Source organism: Balearica regulorum, chromosome 5 (assembly GCF_011004875.1).
Source record: "Balearica regulorum gibbericeps isolate bBalReg1 chromosome 5, bBalReg1.pri, whole genome shotgun sequence".
Classification (NCBI taxonomy): Eukaryota; Metazoa; Chordata; class Aves; order Gruiformes; family Gruidae; genus Balearica; species Balearica regulorum.
The window spans coordinates 71,000,139-71,024,725 of NC_046188.1; the positions used below are offsets into that span (position 1 = coordinate 71,000,139).

Consider the following 24,587-nt stretch of genomic DNA (forward strand, 5'->3'; position numbering starts at 1 on the left):
AGAAAACACAGCCTAAACGTTAACTCCTCCTTTCATATTTCGGATAAGAGTCGGGCTCTTCAAGCGGAGCAAATCCAGCACGGTGCTCAGGCCGCGAACTGCTGGAGCCGGGCCGGTGCTGGCTGCACGGAGGAGGGAGGAAGCGCTGCGGGACGGAGCACCGCACCCGAGAAGAAAGAGGGGACCGGGGACGCGGGTGCAGAGCAGCGGGCTGGCCGCACGATGGGAGGGGACAGCCCGGGCTTGGGGGGTCCCTGCCCGGCACCACCCGCCCCCGCCGCCGGCTCTGGACCAGCGGAGCATCCGTGCGTGAAAGGAGCTTTGCTGTGCGGGGAAAGCCACGCTTCTGCCTGTGTTCTCTCTCGATTAGCAAAGACACGTTAAGTTGTGTGGTAGCCACGTGTGAGGGAGGAGGATTTAACCAAATTCCCTGAGAAGGCGGAGTACTCCTGCCCTTTGAGAGAGAAAAACCCCGAGCCCAAGCCAGCACAGTTCTGCAGGTACGTCAGGAGACTGCTGGGTGCTGCACAATCCCCTCCCACCCGAAAGGCTCCCTCCTGGCCACCCCGCTACGGGCTACCGAGACCTGGAGGCACCTGGCTTGTTCCGAGCGACGCCACCTCCTGCTGCAAAAGCAAAGGCTGAGGTCACACAGCTTTGTCACAGCGGGACCACCCGCCACTTCGCCAAGGAAATATGAATAAACTCTTTCGGGTGTGTCTGATTCACCCGCTTTGAGCTGGAGGTCGGACTAGAGCCGTCCCGGGGCCCCTTCCCGCAGCACTTCTGTTTCCGTGGCTTAGGGGGTGAAGCGAAGCCCCCCAGCACTTTTACCAGAGCAGCACCGCATCGCGCGGCCAGAGACAGGCTACGCCACGCTGCTCTCCCCCCCAGCGCCTCCGCAGCACGCTGCCTGCTCCTCCGCCTGCCTCAGCCTCAAATTTCAAAACCACTTTTGGCCAAGAAAGTGGGAATTTTCCCTGGCAGCCCCCCTGCTGCTGAACTATCCCCCAGCGCAGCCGGTGGTGCCAGCCGACAGCAGCTCGGGTGTGCAGAGCCAACGGACGCTGGCTCTCCGTTCCTGGCCAGCTTGCTCATTAGTGCTGCTTTTGAGTAGGATTTTTACTACCTGCTGAGAAATACACTCACTAGAACCAATCCTAAAGCCTAACGGGCTCAACAAGTATTCGTCAGGCTTCACACGCTGGTTCAGCATCGCTGCCTTCTGTAGGAGCTTGTCTTCCCTCTCCTTTTCCAACAGCAGGTAGGATTCAAGCCTTACAGTAATTTTCTTCAGCCCATTTCATTTAGCAGTTTTTCCTGGACACTTGTATCTGCCTTTCACAGATATCTTCAAAATCAAGATAGAAAGAAAAAGTCCTAAAATTCTTTTCTTTTTTTTCTTTATTTATTTCCCCTACCCGTTTTGTGCCACTCATTCCACAAACTGAATTGCAATTCCTTGGAGTACCTAAGGATATCCGTGGTGCCGGGCTCTCACAGGGATGAGCAGCCAGCTGCTTCGCTGGAGGAACGACCTACCGGGGCAGGATGCAGAACCTCTGCTTCAACTCAGCTCAGGAGTGGCACAGAGGTGCTGCAGGGAAACGCAGCCCCGCTAACCAGAAAGTTGCAGTTTGGTGCTGAAAACCACCTAAACAGCCTCTTCGGAAGGATCTCTCTTCGTTTATGTCCTTCTAGCCAGATACACAGGAAGACAATACCCTTCAAAAGACCCTGGGGGGAAAAAAAAAAAAAAAATCCAAGGCCCTGGGGGCTGAAAAGAGCAAATAAATATTTTGGCACCATCCTAGAGCGGGGATGCTCGCGTGCAGGGCAGCCTCTGCGCCCCCAGAAGAGGAGCTCCCTGTCCGGAAGCATCGTTGTCAGGCGGGGTGCGGGCAGCACCCTCCGTCTAGCCGAAGTGGCTTCCCGCGGGAAAGCCCGCAGCGGTTCGTTACCGCTTCTCAGGTGGAAACGACCGTCTCCGCGTCCAGCCGGGATTTACACCAGGTCAAGGGAGCGCTCCTCGAGAGCTTCCACGCCAGCTCGCCCGGTGCGCGTCAAACCGCCGCCCGAAGCGGTTGGAGTCTGTCCGGCCGATGCGATGCCACGGTGGATTAGGATGGGAATCACAGCAGCAATAAACAGCGGAGGGTGACAATACCTGAAATAATTCCAGCTGCTTACAGAGGGTTCGTGCGGGTGCAATACCTCGGCACACGCGCGAGCCGGAGCTCCGCGACGCTTCATGTCTTACGCAGATTTTTCACCAGTAGACTGGAGGGTACATCACCTCCCTCCCAATTTTTGTTTTGCCCGCTGCCATCCTCGGCACCCGTCCCCCAAGAGCAATAAATGCCGAGACGGTGCGTCGCAGGGTGCGTTGGGAAGGCAGGCGCCGAAAGAGGAACACCGTGGAGTCGGTCGCCTGCCTTGCTGCCAGAGGAGCTAACTCGTGCCGAGGCAAAGCCGAGGTCCTCCACGACAGAAAGGAAAAAGCGCACTGTCCTCTCCGAGTGCCGTGAGAGGTGCTGGGGGGCCGGATAGCTTGGCCGAAGCCAAGCCGCAGGCACAGACTCACCTTCCCCGCTGGCTAGTAAAGCCCCCGAGTTTTCGGGACCGCTGCCGGATGCTCGCATTCACTTAGCTGGCCTATCCGGACAGCAAAGTCCTCCCAGTCCTACTCGGCCAAGTTTGCAGGAGGAAGAAACGGGCGTGCAGGTGGAGTGACACGACTGTCCCACCTACCCGTAACCACGTTTCCGTTCAACCCAGCAGTGCTCGTGTTGGCAAAGATCTTCGGTCTTCTGTCGGGAGCTGTGGAAAGCACCACCGATCCTATCTCACCGGGCTTCGCTCTCTCCAGGTAAACACGCCCACGTCCCCCCACACCCACGGAGAGCTGGTGGTGCTAAAGGCAGGTCTCCCCTCCTGGCCAGCCCTGCAGGCTGCCTCCGGGAGGCTAAAGGTCCGCTCCTGCCCCGGCTCTGCTCTCGATTTCACACACAGCAGGACATTTGGAAGATGACTTTTTTTTTTTTTCCCCCTTTAAATTTGCAGGGCTGATTCGGAGGCTGTTCAAGGCACTTGGCAAAGCCGCAGCGTGATGCTGCTGGCCTGGGAACGCCACTCTGGAAGGGCTGGCTGCCTTTCCTGCCGGGATGCAGCCGGGTTACTCCCCAGGACTGACTTTATTTAAGAGCGACCCACAGCAATGCTTGGTGGAGAGCAGACGGGAATCCAGACCCTTCTGCTACGCCCAGGGAAAGGCAGCTCTTTTCTTGGACAGCAAAGCAATGAAACCCCCAGAAAACAGACACAAGGAGAGCTGTCAGCCCCGGCTTACAGATACCAACCTTTTCACTCGCCCTTTCTGCAAAGGGAGCTATACCCTGCTCCAAGCCCTAGGTCCAGACGGATCAAGCCCGTGTGAACAAAAAAAGCCCTCGGTGGTTCGGTTACCCCTTCCAGCGGGCCACGGCTGAGCGGCCTGACACAAACGCCAGCAGGAAAGCAGAGGCTGGAGCAGGCGTGCTCTGGTAAAGCGCCTCTACTTAGACCTGAGAAGGTTTTGAGGAGCAGGGAGGCAGGAGGGCTCCGTGGTTTGGAGGAACATTCAGAGCACACTTCGATGGGTTCCTCTTCAGCAGGAGGGGGGATGCTTGTTCTGAAGGGCTGTAAAATACTTACGGATGTTCCCGTAATCGTCGATGCCAAACCCTGACGCCCCTCGTGCAACAGCCCTATTGCACATGGGGAGAAAAGCACACGACGCCCAGAGCTGCTCTGCCAGGCAGCGAGGTGTGAGGAAAGGACTTCTCCATCTCTGCTCAGCCCTTCCAGGGCACCAGTTTTTCTCTGCGCCTCACAGGGAAACCAAAGCGGTGGAGAGCAGAGCAGGCCACCGTCCAAGGCAGGGAGCAAGAGGGCTGCGTTCAAGAGGAAAACACCGTGGAGCAGAGTCTGCTCCCTGGTCTGCAGAGCTCACGCTTTGCCTCTTTTCCCTGCCCTGGCTGTTAAACTCAGCCCTGGCTGTTAAACTCAGCCCTGGCCCTGGCCCACCCGCCCTGCTCCCATCCCCTGCCTCTCAGAGCCAGCCCCCCCCCGCGGAGCTTCCCCCGGGAACCGGGTAGGTTATGCACAGCCCAGCCTCATTTTCCCTTTTTGGGTTTCGTGTTCTTTGCCCTCCTTGTAAGAACTACTTTAGCGCTTTCTAGAGCTCCTGCCAATACCTCCTTCCTCCTTTCGGTCCCCGTCCGTGACCCCTCGTTGGGGCTGGCCACAGGACGCAGCAGCAGCGTTGGCGCGAGAGGGGCAGAGGAGGAGGAGGAGGGTGGCGGGGCAGAGGAGGAAGAGGAGGGTGGCGGGGCAGAGGAGCCGGCGAGGGGAACTCGGCAGGGTTACCTGCCCGTGCTGCGGGGCGGTGCTGGGCTTGCCGCTCCTTGGAGCGAGGGTGAAGGGCAGCTTCCTCGCCGCCTCCTTGCCGTCTGCCCGCTGCCAGGCAGAGGCAGCTCCCTCCCAAGGCAGGCGAGACTCCCACACGGAAGTCAAGTCTCACATGAGACCTCGGGCGCCGGAGCTGGGGAAGGGAACCCCCCCGTGAGAAAGCCCAGGAGCCTCGCAGCTCGTCCCGCCTGCGGCCTCGGCTTCCCCCGCTGCCCCACGGACGGCTCCGGCATCTGCCCGCAGGAGGAGAGCGGGGGAAGAGGAAGGCTCTCCACTTCGCCATGCAGGTAGGAAACAGAAACTGCTCGGCTATTTCCAAGAGCCACCTGCAGCTCGGAGACACGGGACGCTCTAAGCTCCGATCTCTACCACTCGTGTGCTTTCAGCCTTTAAACTACTCAAAACGTGCTACAAAACTCCGGTTCCCCCTTGCAGCGAGCAATCTCATTCCTAGCGTGAACGCGCGAGGGGGAGAGCGGTGGGTGCTGCCGGCTCCGCAGGTCCCCGCAGCCGGGGAGCGAGGAGAGCGCAGCCCCACGCACCCCCCGAGGAGCCGCGGGCTCCGGCCGGGGGGTCACGCAGGGCCCCAGATGCCGGTACCGGAGCGCAGAGGTGCCGCAGCACGGATCGGAGAAGGACGGCTTGCTTTGGAGCGAGAGCAGATCTTTCGCTTGTATAAGCCCGGAAAAGGCGCTGCTTGCAGCAGCAAGGGGACGGCCCCGGGCGCTTCAGGAGCACCTGAAATAAAGCAAGGGGAGGCGGGGAGCTGCGAGGTTTTGTTTCTCTCGCCGTTTTTCTACTATTCCAAAAGCCAGGCAAACTCCCAAAGATCGGGACAGCCTGCAAACGTACAGGTGAACCATCCGCCTGTTCAATTAGAGGTTCTCACACTTCTTAGGAAACTGTGAGGCAAGTGGAAGGGCTCCAGGGGAAGCGTTTATAAGAAACATCCCTGAGATAAAAGCAATTTGATTATCTTGGTGTGGGTGATAGGAACCACCCAAACCCTTGCCGATCCGTGATTAGAAAGGAAAACAAGGATGCCAGATGCTATCCGGGTGCTGTGCCCGAGTTACTCACAGCGGTGACTGCACCCCAGCCCGAGCGGCCTCTCACCATTTCTCTGAAGGACCCAGAAGCCTCGCACAGGGCACCGGGTTACGCGGCCTCTGACAAGGAGCCAGGCACGCAACTTCAGGGCACACAACCCCCTTTTAACCTGGAAATTACGCTTCTCCTTGCACTTCTCCTACAGCTTTGCACAGCGTGCCTCCAACTCTGCTCCAGCTGCGGGGCAGAAAAGAGCTCAACCAGCACCGTCCTCCGTGATAGCAGGGATTAGAGTCCAGGGTTTGTACCACGGCTTCTGAGCCGAGGTCCCTTGCCTGCACGTGGGGCCGATCTGACTGCCTTGTGCTGCCAGAGCAAAGCCGCCGTGATCAGACAGCGTCGCTAGTCCTCCAGGACCAAAAAACAACAAAAAAAAACAGGTGTGGGAGTACTAGTGATGGAAAGTCCCTGCCTTCTGCAGCTGTGTCCCTGCGCACGAGCCACATCTGGCCCCAAAAGCAGGCTGGGCTCCTGCCCAGCGGTCCCAGCGGCCAAGGCTTAAAGCAGCCGCTGCCTCGCGAGGATGCCAGCAGCCACCGCCACGAGTTAAACCTGCTGAAACGCCGCTCTTCCCTCATCACAGGCTGGCGAATCCCCCTCTGCAGCGGAACGCAATCTTTATCCCTCACTGCTCCCGAGGTGGGCACTGCGCGTGGCCTGTGCTAACCTGCAAATAATTCACAAATTCCTCCCCGTTTTTCAGCCCTCGGCAGAGGCGCTCGCGCTGCCTGCAGAGCGGGTACCAGGCGGTAAATCCCGCTGCTATCGGAACAGAGAGAGAAAAGCCAGACCCCGCCACCACGACATCCCTATTGCCTAGAGCGCCGTACCGCACGGGTGCCTCAGGAGCGGCCCCACCGATTCTTAGGGCTTGACCGGGGAATTAGAAATCAGCGCTCGCCGTTTCAGGCACACGGAGAAGCAGGGGCAGGATCTGGCGCATCCGGCCTGAGACCAGCAGCGTTACGGCTGGGAGCGCTGGGGGAGGGAGGATGCTCTGCCGCAGCTCTGCGGGCTCAGCCCCAAGCTCTCCCCGGGGCAGGCTCTGAGGCACGGGCAGGGATCTGGGGCTGCCGATACGCCAGCTCCCAGCCTGGCTACCCGGCCCAAGCCCCACGGCTGGATACGTCCCGGTCGTGAGCGTACCTTGGTCATCCCATCAGCCTCTTCCCCAGGAAACGACGGGCTGGGCAGGATGCTCCGACCGCTGGGCAGGGGACCGTGCCTGCAGAGAGCGGCGCTGGGAGCCGCCTGGGAACAGCAGCTGCGGCACTCACGGCTCCGTTCTCCTCCTCCTGAGCTCGTTGGGGTCCACAGCAGCAGGACCGCCGTGTAGGGGTGCTGACCCCCAGACCCGTGCCAGTATCAGAGCACCAGCAGAGGGGCAGAGCCCCAGCGGGACTCCTGCTCCCACCCTGTGCCCAGAGAGGGGCTCTTGGCCAGGGATGGGGAGAGCTGCTGCACCAGCGAGGTGCTTACCCACCCAGGACACCCACCCGAGCCAAACCCCAGCTCTCCCAGCCCAAAGCCTGCTCGGGGCTTCAGCGAGCAGAGGACAGCACCGCAACCCCCCTCTGCGACTTGGCCTACGCTGGGGCACCTTTTAGTGGTGGGAAGCGCTGGTCCTTACTGCAACAGCATCTCTGGGAGAGAACGTCCCTCTGCTCGAGGCTTCTCACTTTGGCTTTCTGGTGGTCAGCCTCCCCACGGGCCTTTAGCTGCAGGGGAAGCCAGGACCCCAGCTCCGTGCGAGAGGATCTGGCAGAGCGTTCAGCCCTTCCCTCATCCCGGTCCCTCCTGCTCCCATGGCCTCATTCTTCAGTGAAAGCTTGGGATCCAGGTCTTACATCAGGGCATGGTTGCACCACCACCACCGCTCTGCTCCCGAGATTACAGCTGGATGAACTTGTCTGGCTGGCCACTGTTTCAGGTCACAACGCCTTGGGTGGCAATGCCGACTGACGATGTCCCCATCCCCTGGCAGCTCCTTCCCGCTCCTGTGCCGCGGCGCCGTGCCCTCGGGAACAGCGGTATAACTGCTTGCGGGGCTGCACCACGAGTCGCATCAGAGAACTGCAAAAAAACCCCGAAAATGCTGGTTTTAAAACAGGACCCACTCCCCGCCCCTGTGACGGCATGGCTGGCAGAGCGTGTCTTTATTCAAGCCATCGCGTTCCCCGGGATCTGAGGCCCGGCACGCTCTCGCCAACCCCCTGAGAGACGGGTTGGGCTCATCCCCTCTTGCCTAAGAGGGAGCTACGGCTGCGGAACCGGGCTGAGGTCACGTCAGCGAAGCCAGGCGCGGAGGACAGGGACAAAGCGGTTTGAAGCTGATGCGCTCCTGCTCTGAGCGCCCACCCAAGGGTGCTCGCTACGGCACCCTTCGGCGGAGGGGCACCCCGGGCTGGGAAATCACGCCGGGCAGAGGGCAGCTGCTGCCGCAGGGACGCCTCGTTTGCTTCGTGCCCCCCCGGCGCTGCACCACTTGGGTGTCTGAGCAGAGTTAGGCTTAAAGAGCGAAGGTGAGCCACGGCGCTCGCCCCTGCGCAGCCTCTCCCCGGAGCCCACCGGGCGCAAACCAGGCAGAAGCCAAGCGCCAGCAGCTCACCATCCCCTCTCTGCTCCTGGCCGCAGACCGAGGCATCCAAGGTGTTTTCCAGGAACTCACCTGTCGCCTGCTTTGCTGCAGTCCGCAGGGTTGCACAAGCCTCCGGTTGTCCGTGTCCACTCTTCCCTTCGCCGGGGTTTAAAAGCCCCTTCCCCGCCCTCGCCAAAAAGCTGACAGTGCTCTATCCGACAGGCACGACTAAAGAGGCGAAAAGGTCGATTAAAGATTGTAAAAACCACTGTAGCAGGGAGAGAGTTAAGTGTTGACACTTCCAGTACAAGTGTCAGGGCATCAGGTGAAGCCGGGAGCAAAGTCCGGAGCAGGGGGAGGTTTGTGGGTTTTCCCCTCCTGTCTGCAACCCCCGGGTGCCATAAACGTTGGGCGTTACGCGAGCTCGAGAGGACGCTGCCCGTGCTCGGGGAGCAGCAGTCCCTCCAGCATCCCTGACCACAAAGCCATCCCGGCTCAGGAAGACCCGAACTGGAGAGCAGGAGCGTATGGGAGAAGGTTTCAGACCAGCCCGCTCGTGCCCCGTCCCTGGGCATCCCTTCGGGGCTGCTGGGGCAGCAGAGCCTGCCCGGGTGGATCTTGATCCTGTGTCGTAACGCAATTCTATCGGCACGGGCTCCGTCTGTCGGGATGCGCTGCAGGTACGACCGACGGCACGGCGCCGAGCGCCCGGCCGCGAGCGGGCTCTGCTGAGGGGCAGGCTCTGTGAAGCGCAGGCAGGGCGCCGCTCACCTGCTCTCACCACCCGGAGCAGGGCAGCTTGGTCCCCACACCCCTCCGCTCCGGGGCATCGCCGTGCCGTCCAAACGGGTGCGGGGAGAGGCTCGCTCCGTGCCCGGACGCGGGATCTCCCGGGGAGCCCGCTGAAGCCTTCGCTGGTTTTCTCTTCCGCAGGATGAAATTCTGTTGACTCCCTGGAGGGATTTCCCTGGGGAAGATGCGGAGCTACGTGCCCCCCAGGTAAGCTTCGCTCCCCTAGCGCGCACAGCGAGTTCAGCACAGCCCGAAGAGGGGAGCGGGACAGTGTCAAGGCAGCAGCTGCCTCAGTTTCCCCATCCCCATTCTCCTGCTTACCCCCAGTTACAGGGGCCCTCTGCACGGCCGTGAGGAAGGTCCAGACCTCAGAGAGGCTGGAGCCGAGAGGGAGAGCTCTCGGCTTGCCACCCCCACGAATCCCCTGGTGTTTGCCCTGGGCAGGTTGAAGAGAAATGGGATTTCGTCCTGGTAAGCGACATCCATGAAGTGGGCAGCGAGAAGGAGATCAAGAGGAAGAAGTTCCTGGATGAGCTGAGCAAGAAGGGGTTCACCATCAAGGTGAGGGGCTGTGGCGGAAAAGGCAGCGGATGCTTGGGTACCCCGTGGTACCCGGGATCCAAGCCCGGTTTGGGCTCCTGCAGCCCGGGAGATGGTGGGGACCTGACCCACCGAGCTGGTCACCCTGCCAGTGCTCCAAAACAAACCACTTGCTCAAGCGGGGCAGAGCCCGGCCCCAGGACTCGCCCAGCCCCTGGCCCCTGCGGCTCGGCCCCTTTCCCTGCCCCTCTGGCTCTGCCAGCACGGCTCTAACAGCCCGTCTCTTCCACCCGCCAGAAAATTGAGGACAAGAAGCTATTTTATGGAGTCCGTGCGCCAAAACAGATCTTCCAGAAATACCAGTGGCTCCAGCGGAACCCCGACAGCAGGCCGCAGAACCCCAACAACGATCACAACATACCAGTGACCACCAGGTGAGCACCTTGCGCTCCCCTCTCTCCGCAGCAGCACCCATTTTCCAGCCCAGCTCACAGTTGCGCCAGGCTTTTCATTCTCCACCTACCACGTGCAAAGCTGGCAGCTCCCCATTTCTTCCCCGGGTTTTGGTGCGCAGCTTCTCCCTTCCCTCCCCTGCTTTCCAGAGCCACACAACACGAGTCTGTATCCCCAGAGCAGCCTTTAACCCCGGTTTCTCCTTGCTCAGGATACGGATCGTGAACTTCATCCTGCAGAACACGGTGACGCCCGACCTCGGTAAGGGCACGGGGCCAGGAGGGGCGATGCTCAGCCTGGATCTGCAGCAAGGCTCCTGCCCCACGGCGGGCACGGGCATCCCCGGCTGCCTCGCTGCCCCCGGGGAGGATGCTGAAGGGGGGAGAAAGCCAGGGTGCAGCTCAGGCGAGTAAAATTTGCTGCTGCACGCAGCGGCGGGGAGGTTTGGACCGCAGGAAGCAGCAGCCCTCTACTCCCTCTCCCCAAACCCCCGAGCCTGGCTGCCCACCGCCGCTCTCCTGCGTCCCCAGAAGAGCTCATCCCTCGGTGGTGCCGCAGGAGGAGCTGGGCAGCGCAGGGTGCTGGCTTTCCAGCTCTCTGGAACGACCTGCCCGCCTGGCTCGCTCCCAGAGCCAGCCCCGACGCAGCCTGCGGCAGCCGGGCAGAGCAACCACGAGGATCAGTGCTGATCCCTTCTGAACAGCTCAGCCTCTCCCAGGCAGAGGTTCCCCCCGCCAAAGGCTCCGGAAAAGGTTTGGGGTGATCCTGCCCCGCAGGGAGCAGACGGGGCGAGAGCAAAGCTTCACTAATCCTCTCCGTTCTGCTCCGCTACCAGAGAAGCTGCACGACCTGATGAAGAAGAAGGTCTTTGAGACGATGTTTCCCCTGCACGAGGTGAGACCGAGCACACGGGTGCCGGGAGGTGGAGGAGCCCCGTGGGTGGCCGGGGCTGCACCGGGACCGCTCCGGGCACGGCCGAGCTCCGACGGCAGCCGGGGCGCTGGGCTGGGGTCGGGGTTGCCCCCGTAGCCCGTGTCCCACCCACCTCTCTGCTCTCCAGAAAGAAGACTTAAGGGAATTCCTAGAGGAGAACTGGGCTCGCTGGAGAGACATATTTCGCAAACAGCCGATTGAGAAGATCAGGTAACGCAGGCAGCAGAGGCACGGCAGATCCTTCTAACCGAGGGGTCCCTCCCGAAACCCAGAGAGCTTTCTGCCTTTTGCCAGGCTCCTGTGCTTTCTTTTAAATCATTAGTTTGAACCCGGCTCTTCTCGCAGGTATTGGGCTTCTTCTGAAGCCTGTGAAGTTCTTAGCCTCAGGGCCATCCCTGTGGCACCGAGCTCCATCTGCTCATTTTGCAGCAGGAAACAGCCCCCACGCCTGCACGGGTTCTAATGAGCCCGTTTCGTTTTCAAGCACGTACCCCCAGGTTGAAGGGGAAGGCGAGATGGGAACGGCATCCTGCAGCACGCCCAGCCCGAGGCGTTAAAGGCAACAAGGGCTCCCACAACCGCATTAAAGCTGGGGGAAGAGCACGGCTCTTACTTTAAAAGGGGAAGAAAACCAACTCGCCGTGGTCGGGGAAGGAGGGCAAAAAGACCACGCTGCCCCGCGGAGCTGTCAGCGGGCTCAGGCAGGGAGCTGGAGCGTTAAGCCGGAGACGTGCTCTGCTTCCTCAAGGGTTTACGGTGCTTTACAAGTCTAGCAGAGGCACCAGGGACGCCCGATGCCTCCGCGGTGCACGAGGTCAGACAGCTCTTCGCTGCCGAGGTTAACGCATCACGACTCCTTGCTACCACGGACGGGTTCAGGGGCCGAGGATGAAACTGGGCACGGGGAGGAGTGTCGGGGTTTTGGGTTGTTTTAAACAAAGACCAGGGAGCACATCACCACCTTTGGCTGCTGGTAGAAGTTAATTCCTCCGGAACAAGGAGGGGAGGCGGCTCCATCGCTCAGCGGTTACCATCATTTCTGAGCCGTGCCTCCAACCCTCTTCCCCACGCCAGACCAACTGGGACACCGCCACCAGAAAGCTCTGCAGGGAGATAGCTGAGCGCAGAAGGGGAAACGGCTCTGGTTTGGGAGACACCGCACCCCCCTCACCTTCAAGCCCGGCATTTCTAAACTTGCTCTGTAGACACCGCCCGCAGCTCGGGCTCTCAACCGTTGCCACCCCTCTAAGCCGGCACACGTCAGTCTGGCCACGTGCAGGCGTCTCCCCTCGAGTTCTAGACCCTCGGGGCTCCCTCCACGGAAAGGCAGAAGCAGCGCTTGTGGGACCACGGCTGTTCATATGGAAGCATCGGCAAGATTGGCTCTCCCTCTGGCGTATTAACCACGGGGGGGAAGGAAAAAAAAAAAAGAAAAAAGAAATTAAAATCTCACTCCTTAGTTCACATGAGTCACCAGGTTGACTAAGAACAGGACTAACACAGGCTCCTCTGAACCCGCAGGACCACGAGCCCTACACCACACGATGCCGACCAAGCCAGCTCCCCCCCAGCCCCGTTGCTCTCCGTCCCGCGCCCACCCCTCGCCCCGAGCTGCTCTCGGCACGCCTTTGCCGTGCAGCCCCAGAGCGATGCCCGCGCCGCACATCGCCGCGCCGCCGTGCAGTCAGAGCACGAGGAGAGCCAGCGCTCTCCCCAGCACATGGTGCTGCTGCTGCAATCCCCGGGAAACGCTGCACGCTTCTGGTTCCTCCCGCTCCTCCGCTCGGTCAGGCTGACCCTCCCAGCCCCAAGTCCCAGACGCGCAGAGAGCACTGCTCCTCTCGGACCCGCTATCCCTTTGGGGTGGAAAAACATTTTCTAGTGACCCCTAACGATGCGGCCTCTTCCACTGACCCCAAACCACCTCTCACCTTTCCTTCCAGGTGCTACTTCGGTGAGAAGGTGGCCCTGTACTTTGCCTGGCTGGGCTGGTACACCTACCTGCTGGGATTCGCTGCGCTGGCCGGAGTGGCGGTCTTCGTGGCTGGGATTACCGTCTTCAATTCCAGCCAGGTGAGGTAAGGCAGTTGGGAATGCCGAACGCGCGTCCCGTTCACGAGCCTTTGCTATGCGCGTGGCTTTGAGCCGCTGTTACTCCCCTTTGCTTCCCTCTACGCCTTTCTCTCTAGCAAGGAGATCTGCGAAGCCAATAACACCATCATGTGCCCGCTCTGCGACCAGAAGTGCCCGTTCTGGCTGCTCTCCGACACCTGCACCTATGCCAAGGTGGGCAGCCCCTTCCCAAGACAGGCTCAAGGCAAAGGACGGGGACAGGCTCCCAGCTTGTGCTGTTCCCGCAGCACTGGACAGAAAAGCCACCCCAGCAACCTGGCTACGACACGCAGGAAACCTCCGCTAAGCCGTGCAATACGGAGGAGGTGTAGCCAGGTCACCGTCTCCATCGCCACCACGGAAGACTTTACCGCTAACAAGCCCCAGCGCCCGTCCCCTTCCCACACTTTGCCCTCCTGCAGCATCTTTACCTGTCTCGGGGGGGACCAGGGTGGCAAGAGGACCGCTGAGCCTCTCCCCAGCCCCCCGGGGGCCGCAGCCCCTGCACCCCACTGCCCCCATCACGCTCTTCCTTGGTCTTCTCCAGGTCACTCACATGATTGACAACGAGGGGACAGTTGTGTTTGCCATGCTCATGGCGATCTGGGGTAGGTGTCAACGTCTGGGTGCCAAGCACACGCACCTCGGAAGAGGGAGCAGCCCACCGCGGCTTAGGGGGAGAGCAGGTGGAGGAAAATGGGACACCAACGCAGCTTCACCGTTCAGGGGCTCTTTAGTCCTTACCTCCTCCTCTTCCAGAGCCATCAGCTCCCCTTCCAGGCAAGGAAGGGACAAACTCACCCCAGCTGTTTCCTTCAGCTCCCCAAACACTCCTGACCTGTCCTGCCTGAGAGCTTGCACTCCTTCACCCACCCCGACCCCCTGCAGAGCACCCACCAGCCGCTCCGGCCGGGCTTTTCTAGCAGCTGCGGGAAGGAGGGACCGCCAGATCCCTCACTGACCTTCCCAGGTTGCTGCACGATCTCCTAGCCGCTGGGGAATAAGCACGGCAGACCACCGGGCTCTGAGCTGATGTGACCCCGTCACCGTATTGTCTACCCGTCCCTTTTGCCTTTACTCCAGCCCATTCAATTACAAAGACCACCGTGGGTGCGGGCCGGGCAATTCGCCTGCGGGACCGTGGTCTGAGCAGGACACGGACATGGTCTTGCGTGTCGCCGTGGGCTGGTTTGCACGGGGACAAGCTCAGGAAGGTCAATGGGATTACCAGGAGAGGTGGTTGTAAATGGATTTGCAGAGGTGCAGCCACGCTGGGGTGCGGTGCAGGACACCTATTCCGCTTGAAAGGCGTATTTTTCATCAACCCAGAACCAAGTGTCACGCCAGTGCCACGTAGACGTGCCCACCACAGCAGAACGGCCCCGGTGCTTATCCCCTACCGACACGAGAGCTGGCCTGCCCGCCAGCGGCAGCCCACCCGCACCCCTCCACCCCGTCCCCACGTGGGGCCGAGCGCTCGCTGCGGCACGGCCAGGGCCACTCACACGGCTGCGGGTCCGTCACGGGGCCGAGGGCAGCCTGGGCTGGTTCGGACACGACTGTCCATCCCGCTCCGTGGGACGGAGGGGTGACTTCGTCTCCAGAGCCATCCCCGAGTGCCTCAGCGCTCCCTCCTTCCCCCCACAGCCACCGTGTTCCTGGAGCTGTGGAAGAGGCAGAGAGCCACCGTGGTCACCGACTGGGACCTGTACAGGTGGGATGAGGAAGAGGTGAGGACGGCATCTTTCCTGCTTCGTGCTTCCCTTTTCAGGGCAGTAGTCAGCTGGACCTACAGAAAAGACACGTCACAGGGACCCCCTCGCCCAGCTTGGCTCTCTGTAGATGTAAACATCTAATGGAGACACCTAAACAAACAGCAAAGCCACCACCTGTCAGTCCTGGGAGAGTCCTGGCAGAGACAGAGCCCTCCAGAGAGTCAAGCAGATGCTAGCCACCTCTCTGCATTGCTGGTCACCTCTCCCTGCACAAGGCCTTGAACTCAATTGGGATTAGCCACGCTGTGGTGGGTCGGGTTGGGTGCTCATCCCCTATGTCCATTAACACAACGACCCCTGGACTTTCCACTACCTGGGCGCAGCAATGCCGAATCCTTTCTTTCCCATTTTCTGACTTTTTTTTTCTTTTTTTTTTTTTAAGGAGGAGCTGGCTATGGAGCTGATCAACAATTTGCAGCACGAACCCCAGCGGTACCAGCACTCCTACTTACGCAGCACCATCGTACTCCTCTTGGTTCTGTTGATGGTACGTGCCAGGGTGACCATAGGAAGATCTGGTTTAAGGGCTTTCCTCCTTCCCTCCCTACTCTGCCACAAGACCAGCACCTCGGCGTGTCCTACTGCAGGAGCAAAGGCAGAAACCAGGTTGTTAGGGCAGGTCCGTGCCCATCACAAGGATCCAGGGCCTCCCTACGCTCACACCTTGCTGTGCCGATGGGAGAGGCCAACCACCCTCTGGGGATCTGGGCTGAAGGCTCTGCTCCCGCAGTGGAAGGCAGTGAGGATAAAAGCAGTAACGCAGAGGGCAGGAAGAGGCAAACCCTTGATGCCCTCATTTCTCCCCGGGAGCCAATGGAGAGAGTCTAGATGAGTAGTTCAGGTGGAGACATCCACCTTATGAACCTGTCAACCTTAACTGAAGAGCACTGGCTTGCATGTGAGGCCACGTCCAGATTGAGCTCTGGTGAAGGGAGCCAGGGTTTGAAGGGCTGGTGGTCCTCAGGTGGAACGGAGCACATGACCTCCATGCACGGCTTCTCACCACCCCATTGCCCTCCTCCGCAGATTGCCGTGCTGATCGGCATCGCCCACGCGCTCGTCATTTACCGGGTGATAGCAATGGCTCTGTTCACCCAGAGCAACCTGGAGTTCCTCCGTGAGCAGGCCAACACGATGGCGGTGATAACAGGGGCCGTGCTGCACTACATCACCATTGTCATCATGACCAAGGTGCGGAGCGTGACACGGGGCGGGCAGCAGCTCTTCTCCTTGCTTTTCCACCATCAACCCTCCTCTCTCGTTTATGCCTCTCTCCTGCAGGTCAACAGGCACGTGGCCCTCTACCTCTGTGACCTGGGTAAGAGAAACTGTGCCCGCACCCCGCAGCGCCGAGCTGTACCCAGGGACTGCAGGGCAGCACCCCCTCGGTCCCCAAACGCAGCCGGGCTCCTGGCCCCTTCCCTTCCTCCACCATCACCGGGCAGCTCTTGCCACGCAGGTCCCCACGGGAGGCCAGCAGCCTTCCCACACACAAGCTCATCTGTGACCCCCAGCCACATTACGCTTTGGAGGGGCGGTCACCCTGCGGGGCTGAGACCCGGCACGAGCGGGAGGCCACCACAGCTGCCGGAGAGCTCACAACACGGTTTCCTCCCCGAGCTGAAGGGCCCCTTTTCCCCCAGCTCATGGCTCTGAGGGACCTCCCTGCTTAGCTGGGCCCAGCTCCATCAAAGGGCTCAGGGGAAGGCTCCACGAGGGGCAGAGACACCCTTCCAACCTTCAAAGAGCTGCTGTGGCATCCAAGGGGGAGCAGGGCAAGGTCCCACCACTCTGTGACCAAGCCCCTGGGCCTTGCTCCCTTCCCCAGAGAAACCACGGACCTTCTCCCATCGTGAGAACAACTTCACTGTGAAGATCTTCACCTTCCAGTTCTTCACACACTTCTCTTCACTCATCTACATCGCCTTTTTCCTGGGACGGTGAGTGGTGGCTGGAGGCCTGGGGGAGCACAGGGGACCCTGGGCTTGGGGCATACATCCCCAACTCTCCCCAAGGTCCTGGGACAGCCCAGTCCCTCCACCCTCCCCACCGGGCACAGAGACCTCAGTTGGGACCTCAGGAGCACCGTGACTTTTCCCCGTGGGCATGGCGGGTGGGGAAAACCCCTTGCCTCTCCACCGGTGCCCGGAGGATGATGCCCTCCATCCTGCACCTGGATGATCATCCAACGGGGGTGAGCAGTGGGGCCCAACAGATAACGCTCTTGTTGCTTCCTTGCTCAGGATCAACGGCCACCCAGGGAACTACGTGCGCATTGCCGGCAAGTGGAGGCTGGAGGAGGTGAGGGACTTGCCATGAAGCTCTCTGGCCCCACACCACATCTCCTACTCTTCCTTTCCCTACTGCCCAGCAAGGCTCTGGGAACCTCAGCTTCCCCCCCGCGAAGTGCCTGCCTCGACCACGCAGCCCCCGAGGCCGGGCCACCCCGATTGCAAGGCACAACTCCTCTCCTCTCGTCCCTTCGCAGTGCCACCCCAGCGGCTGCATCACTGACCTCTGCATCCAGATGGCCATCATCATGCTGCTCAAGCAGACCATCAGCAACGTGATAGAGTATCTCATCCCGTAAGCTTTCCTCCAGCCCGAGGAGCAGCTCCCTGGTGCTCCTGCGCATTCAGGACAGTTTCCCAGCTCTTACAGACCCTGGTCTTTGGGCCGAGATTTCCTCCTTTTCCTTCCCGAGGTCTCCAGGGCTGTCACTGGCAGCAGTTCAGCCTCGCTGCCCTCTGTGGGCAACCGTACAAATTGCTCCCTCCCCTTGCAGCTGGATAACCCACAAGCGACGCAAGAAGCAGCACCACCCCAAGAAGAGAAGCATGATGGTATGGGAGGAGGAGGAGGTTGAGGACCCCTGCAAAAGACAGTGGCTGAGCAACTATCATCTCAACGAGGTCAACGTCTTCAGCTTGTTTGACGAGTTCCTGGAGATGGGTACGTAAGGAAGCGGGACAAGTGAGGAGGGACGCTGGGTGCAGAGCCACGCGTCCTCCTCGGCTGGAGAGAGCCTGCTGCTGAGGAGCCCACATGTAGGCGAGAGAGAGCTCTGAGACCCAGCTCCAAGAGCTGCGGCACACCAAGGAGGTTGTTCCCAAACAAGGGAGAGCAGGCAGCTGTGTTGGCCCTGGGCCTTGCTCTCCTCCCAGGAGTGTCACGGTGACGGCTGCAACCCCAGGGTGGTCCCTCTGCCTGGCTGGCTCAACCAGCACCCTGTGGGACCCCACAGACCCCCCTCCGAGCGCCCTGTGAGTGGTGGGTGCCTCCTGTGGGGTCTATCTCCCCCTTTCACCCCGCGAGACCCCTCTGACACAAGCCACAAAGCAGGACAAACCCAGGCAGTGGTCAGGACCCCGTGGGATGTCCCCTCTGCGGTGGCTTCACACCAGCACCGGGCACTGTCCTCCTCCACAGTGATCCAGTACAGCTTCACCACCATTTTTGTCGCTGCCTTCCCCCTCGCCCCGCTGCTGGCCTTCTGCAACAACCTCTTTGAGATCCGCCTGGATGCCATCAAGATGATGCGGCTGCGCCGGCGCATGGTGCCCAGGAAGGCCAACGATATCGGTGAGCTGGGGCCCAAGGAGCACCCTCCTTCCAGCACTGCTGCTTGTGCGAACGGTGCTGGCGTTAAGCCCCCTCCCCAGCGTGAAGCCCTCGAGCAGCCCCTTGCCGGGGGCTGGTATCCCTTCACCACGGAGGCAGGAGAGCACAGGGAGAACTGCGGGTTGGGAACGAGAAGCAATTTCAGGCCCTGCAGAGGCTGAGGGGCAGCTTGGAGGTCTCCTCCTTGACCTCTTCTGGCCATGCCAAACTTGTCCGTGGGCTGGGGCTCGGCCTGCAACCCTTGCACAGCAGCAGCGAGCTGTCAGAGGGGCCTCACCGACCGCTGCTCTCCCGCAGGAATCTGGCTGCAGGTCCTGGAGGCCATCGGCATCCTGGCTGTCATCGGGAACGGACTGGTGATCGCCATCACATCCGACTTCATTCCCATGCTGGTCTACAAGCACACGTACAGCCCCTGCGTGACGGAAAACATCACCGGCGTGGAGTGAGTGCCGCCAGCCGGCTGCTTGCAGCCCTGCCCGCAGCGTCCCTGCCCGCCTCGGTGCCACCGGTGCGAAGCGCGAGGCAGCCGAGCGATCCCCCACGGTGGCTGGGGGAAAGGGGAGCAGGGGAGGCTTTTCCCGATGGCACCATCTTCAGCATTCCAGCCAGCCTCCCACTCACACCACCCCGGGAAGAGCACCGTGAAACGTTGCAGAGCTGCAGGGCTGCCCGGGTGCCTGCTCGTGCTCTCTCCTGCCCCCTCCTTTTCCTCCAAGCCCTGGCTCACTGGCCAAGTTCGGTCAAACTGGACAGAAGTCCCAGAGACATTCATTTCCCCCAGGTTCTGTGAAAACGGGTAGCTAGGGAGGGGAGGGAGAGCCCCAGGTGGGTGCTGGCTTCCCGAAAATGGGAGACTACAGCCTGTGCTCAACCATACTGCTAATCCCCTGGGAATCCACACACCAGGGAAACCTTAGAAACAAAAGCTGCAGGCAGACAGGCTCGTAACAATCGGAGGACTTTGCGTCCTCCAGAAAGACACAGGAGCTGCAGCTTTCGGTCAGGACATGCCACAAGCCCCCAGCGTGGCCAGGAACCAGGCGCACCCCCTTCACCAACCTGCGCAGACACGATCTTTCCCCCCGCAGCTGCTCGACCGGGTACATCAACCACAGCCTCTCCGTCTTCCGCATCCAGGACTTCGAGCCGTACACAAAGGTGTCCGAAACGCTGCTGGACTTTGTCACGGATGAGATCAAGGAGTGCAGGTAACAGCAGCCCATGGCCGTTGCTCAGTAGCATTCCCCCGTTCCGAGCCCCTCACCATGACATCCGGCCTGCAGCCGGGGAACGGGCAGGTGGGAGAGCCGGGCTTGGAGGCAGCTCTGTGGAGGAAGGCGCCGGGGCTGCTCTCGGACCCCCAGGGACGGGGCCAAGGCAGGGCGCGATGCCTGGCCTGGGGGAAGCCCGGGCTGGCACCAACGGGGCTGTGCCGCAGGTACCAGGATTACAGGAACGCCGACGACTACAGCTACACCGTCCAGTTCTGGCACATCTTCGCGACCCGGCTTGCCTTCCTCATCCTCTTTGAGGTGAGCGCCCGGGGAGGCAGGAGGCTGGGGCAATCGGGGGGCACGGCGGCAAGGGGAAACGGGCTGGGTCCGTGCCACTCGCACGGGCCAGGTTAACCGGCCGGGGAGCTCCTCACTGCCCGCGGCGGCTCCCTTTGCTCTCTGCAGCACGTGGCGCTCTGCGTCAAACTGATTGCAGCCTGGTACGTCCCTGATGTCCCCCAGTCGGTTATGAATCAATTCCTGGACAGAAAACACAGCAACCTTCGTAAAGAACTGAGGTGGGTGATGCTCCAGGGCCCGGCTGCGGGAGCCAGCCGCTCCAGAGCCCGATGGGGCTAACTCTTGCCACCGCAGGCACGGAGGAGGTGGGGCTGTGAGCTCCTGCCCTTAGGGCAGCCCCTCCATCACCCCTTTCAGGGTAGCTTCTCCCCCAGCTTTCAGCCCGGCCTCTTCTGCCTGGGACCTACCTGGGCAGAAAAACGTTCTTTTTAAGACGAGCCGCATTACCCGTAAATGAGGATCCACCTCCCTCCCTCCCCCCGTACCTGGCTCTTAGGCACTCAAGGCCACTGAAATGAGTCCAGCCCAGGCAATTCAATACTAGAGCTCACCAGAGGAAGGGTCTGCTTGGCTTTGGCTTCTCCTTCAGAAAAACTCCAAGTAAAAAACAAGGAGCAATTTTGCCCAAATTTTCCACTTAAACTTTGTTTAAAAAAAAAATTAAAAATCAAGTATTTCAGCTGGAAACAGAACAGATGTAGCTGAGAGCCATAAGCTGGGCCACCCTGGTGCGGCCGTCCTTCGTGGACCGAGCCCCACTTTGGAGGAGGGCTCAGCCTGCCCTTCTTCTTGGCCACCTTGTCCCAGCTGCCACCCCAAAATCCAGGTGAGAACAGAGGCGAGCGGGGCTCAGGAAGCACCACGCTGCCACAATTCAGCTTTCAGGCCCTGGCTTTCCCAGTGACGGAGGGGTTTCCCACAAACAGGGACTGTCCACAAACCACATCATTCTTTCTCCATTTATTTTTGGCAAAAGGCCCCATTCCCACTCTGAATATTTTTCCGCACCTCCCCATTGCTTCCTGATTCAGACATTTCCCTCCCATGACACCCCTCTCCTTTCTCCCCCAGCATGATGGAGTACTCTACCGAGGTGTAGCCACCGCTCACCGAGGCGAAGGAGAAACACAGACTCGAGCCCCCCTCCCCAGCCTGGTAGTGCCGCGGGTGCAGGAGGAACCACCGCAGCACCGCGCACGGAGACGGGCCACGTGCCCCGGCTGTGACCGAGCTTGGACTTGAACTGGGAAGCGACAACGTGACAGTGGCTTCGCAGGAGCAGGATGCTTTCCGACTTGCACGGCTGTGAGGAGGAAGGAAGCCGTGGCAGAGCTGGGGATGGTGCCTTCCCAGCCCGCCGAGGAGCTGAGGAAACGCTTTGGCACTATGGACAAACCACGGTGCAGCATCCAGCCGCCATCGGGCGAGCGTGACGTTGGTCTGCAGATGACCTGGCTTCCTCATCAGTCGTGGCCTGGCATCACAGGAAAAGCCAGTTCCCTCGTTCCAGGTTCCCTCTCCAGCTCTTTTTTTGCACTTTGGCCTTTTTTCTCCTTTGCCTTCAGTGGCCTCCTTGCTCTTGCACCACCGAGAAACTTGAGTCCTTCCTCCTTCACCACAGCCAGCACAATCCTCCTCTCGGCACGACTGCCGCGCGGCTGCAGCTCCAACCCGCTCTTTTCACGGACATTGGGGAAATGCAGTTGTTAGCCTGCCTGTGTTTTGCTCCAGGCTCAGCTGAGCCTCTGCGTCTGCCCTAAGCTCCCTGACACTTGCGCCTGGCTCAACTGCCAGAAGCGAAATGGTAAATAACCCCGTAAATAAACATAACACCTGCGCGGACACCAGCGGCCAGATCTTCAGCTGCCAATGAGTGCCTGTATTCACACCGGTATCGTTCCTGCCTCCCTTCTCTGCCATCCACATCACCCAAAGAAATTGTCCCCCCAAACCCTTTTCTGTCTTAACGTGGATAATGAAAAAAGGCTGGAGCTGAAGTGCCTGTGCATAGCTCGGAGCTAGGGCTGATGTGGGTCCTGGCTGGCGAGACACCTAAAAGAAGTTGGCACTTTGACCGTGCACGGTGGGAAACACCCTGTTAGATGTGCAGGGTAACAGAAATACTGAGCTGCTCGGAAAATCCTGAGCAGTAGGGCTAGCAGAGCTAGCTCTTGCTCCAAAACATGACCTGTGAGCCTAAACCCCAGCCTCGCCAGCCCGGTATTTCTCCACCTTTTCCCTTTCAGCCCCACAGCCTGGCTGAGCCCCCCTCCTCCCTACCACTGCAGACAGAGGGGGCTTGTCTCAGCAGAGAGCAGGGCTCACATCCCACGGCACGTCACAGCCAACGCTGCGGCTTTTCCAATATATGCACATTCCCAGCCCGTTGGCTTTGCCCTCTGCTGGGGCTACCTTCAGCCGTTCGTTTACTGACTCGAGGCAGTTACCTGTGCTCAGGGAACAAAGTCTTTGTTCATTGCTGCCCAGGAACGATAACGTGCCCTCAAAGACCTGAATCTTCACCATCATCGAGGGCAGAAACAGCCCTTTAATGCCCCGTGAGATTCCCTCCACCTTACGTCAGAGCCACACAGAGCTGGGTCTGCAAATGTACGGGGAAAAAGCTTTACTCTTAGTTTTTCCCAATTCCAGTTAATGAGGAAGGCCGTAGCAGGGACAGGTGAGCACAGCTTGGCTTCCAGCTTTCTTATGGTCCTTGGTAATTCCAGGGCAAATCCACTAGAGCATTTCAAAGCTTGAGAGTCTTTTTTCTTTATAAGAACTGGAAACTTTTAGCCGGCTTGTAAGTTTAACCTTGAGCTCCACCCTTTCATGCCCTCCTCTGTAAAATGGCAATAGGTGCCTCCCTGTGTTGGAGGTGAATGGTGGGGACAAACTGAATGAAACGTGGGAGCTACAAGGGTGCCACAGCGTGAAAGCGCGTGTGCGCACATGTAACGGCTGTGATAGCCACCCTGCGAACTCAGACACAGATAAGCAAACACAAGCACCACAGGTCAGGAACAAGTATTTCATTAGGGCTGATTTGTCTTGTTCTGTTAATTAAAAGTCAGACTGGTGCGAGCCCCTGCTGTGGCTAGAGCCATACCGCTGTACCGAAGTCTGCGCAGTGACGCTTCTTCCCATAATTAAATCGGTTCTCGCTGTACAAAGCGCCGTGAGCGCTGCACGTGTCACAAGGGACCACACTGCTTTCAGCTCACTTGAAGGGTCAGAGCAGCCCCGGTTTAAGAGCAGAAAGCCAGCGCCCACTGTGCCTCCTCAGAGAGGAACAGTGATTGTGATTAAAGGTCTCTCAGTAGGTGGCACCTCATCCTGTAGCAACATCCTTGTCTCTGGGACTTGGAAGCAAACCCTGGTTTCATATAGTATCGATGGCTCTGGAACACAGTCGCCTGGCAGCTCTACGTAGCTTAAATCTAATTAGGTTCAAGCTGTTAAACACATCAAGAATTGGCTATCAGCAAGCTTGCGCTACACAGTAATTTTCACTCACCTGCTAGTTCGCAGGGAACCACTCATGCCCCAGCAGCACACACTCACCTCAGGCTGGGATGCAGCAGCAGGCAGGACGGGGTCCCAAGCGCTGGCGTGGCGCAGGGTCTGAAGGCCACAGCCTCAGCTCCAGAGGATTTTGACGGGGTATTCAGCTGCGGAGCTGCAGGACAGCCCAGGCATGCCAACCCCAGCCGCTGCCTGCCTGGCAGGACACAACTCTATCGAAGCACAGGGCAGGGTCACAGCTGCTCCGCTGCACAACCCGTAACGCTGTCTGCATCCCCCGAGGGTCCCACCACAGGCTCCTCCAGGAGGTGGTGGGTCCATGGGGGCCGTGCCCCGTGGCTGAGGCCGGCGGTGACAGCAGGTGACTGTCCTGGAGGTGACATGCCCGAGTCAGTACTGCAGAGAAAGGTGCCAGGGTTAACTCAGCCTCACAACTCCACGTGGAAAGCCACAAACTGTCCAGCACGGAACTGAAACTAGCTGCGCTCTCAGCCCTCCAGCTTTTGTCCTTTTGCCACTGTGACCGAGACCCCCTCCACTGCTCCTTGCTACCCACGGGGATAACTCTGATGAACAAGAGAGGTTTTATCAGCTCCCCGTTTGTTACCAAGCCATCCCCAGGATCTGGGCTTGATCCCCGAGATCCTTTATCATCCCACCAAGCCAACTGGTCTACACTGGCTTTCGCCGCCCAGGCATCAACGTGACCGCGGCGTTGTGGACAACGCAGGAGCCCTCCCCAAAAGAGCTGCTTAAAAAGCCGCTGCCCCGAACACGCAGGCAGCGCCTCGCCGAGGGCTCAGGCCTGCGGGGCCGTTCCCAGAGCGCCAGCCCCCCAACAGGCCTCCCTCTACCCCCCTCCCCCAGCACAACAGCACCAGTATTTTACAGAATAACCAAGCAGGACCCGGAGCGGAGGATGTTTCTCCGCCTGAACGGGCCCACAGGCCTACCCGTGACCTGTGTCTGCGTGCGCACCCGCGCAGGGAGAGAAAAACACCCGCACACGCTTCACCCGGGGACAGGAGCCCTGTGGAGAGGAGCACAGCCGAACGGAGCCCAAGCTCGCTGGTCTCTTTCGCCCCCCAGCCTCTTCTCCCCCCGCCCCGGGGCCGCGCTGGC

The 24,587-nt window shown here is 60.1% G+C and overlaps 1 protein-coding gene and 2 long non-coding RNA genes across 6 annotated transcripts; 1 reads left to right on the plus strand and 2 right to left on the minus strand.

The window, feature by feature from the left end:
- The first annotated feature begins 4,626 nt into the window (after positions 1–4,626).
- On the plus strand, positions 4,627–20,288 carry ANO9 (anoctamin 9). Its single transcript, XM_075755675.1, has 23 exons — positions 4,627–4,736; positions 9,071–9,136; positions 9,374–9,490; positions 9,767–9,903; positions 10,134–10,183; positions 10,758–10,816; positions 10,983–11,065; positions 12,799–12,933; positions 13,045–13,141; positions 13,515–13,575; positions 14,615–14,697; positions 15,125–15,229; positions 15,769–15,933; positions 16,024–16,060; positions 16,571–16,682; positions 16,986–17,043; positions 17,231–17,328; positions 17,528–17,694; positions 18,172–18,324; positions 18,661–18,808; positions 19,455–19,574; positions 19,805–19,898; positions 20,046–20,288. The coding sequence occupies exons 1-23, from the start codon at positions 4,731–4,733 to the stop codon at positions 20,217–20,219; spliced, it is 2,325 nt and encodes a 774-aa protein (XP_075611790.1). The 5' UTR covers positions 4,627–4,730; the 3' UTR covers positions 20,220–20,288.
- Positions 5,367–6,448, minus strand: LOC142602200 (uncharacterized). The gene is made up of 2 exons (XR_012835890.1): positions 5,566–6,448; positions 5,367–5,401 (listed from the first exon to the last, which is right to left on the minus strand). It is a non-coding gene; the product is annotated as an uncharacterized LOC142602200 (long non-coding RNA).
- LOC142602199 (uncharacterized) lies at positions 11,594–24,535 on the minus strand. Of its 4 annotated transcripts, XR_012835889.1 has the most exons (8): positions 24,481–24,535; positions 23,505–23,861; positions 22,388–22,542; positions 19,426–20,120; positions 15,195–18,778; positions 14,473–14,756; positions 12,857–13,053; positions 11,594–12,246 (listed from the first exon to the last, which is right to left on the minus strand). It is a non-coding gene; the product is annotated as an uncharacterized LOC142602199 (long non-coding RNA). The 4 variants fall into 4 exon arrangements; XR_012835887.1 differs by lacking the exons at positions 11,594–12,246; positions 12,857–13,053; positions 14,473–14,756; positions 15,195–18,778; positions 19,426–20,120 and adding an exon at positions 20,450–21,616; XR_012835888.1 differs by lacking the exons at positions 11,594–12,246; positions 12,857–13,053; positions 14,473–14,756; positions 15,195–18,778; positions 19,426–20,120 and having other exon boundaries at positions 20,428–22,542; positions 23,505–23,835.
- Positions 24,536–24,587: the final 52 nt, after the last annotated feature.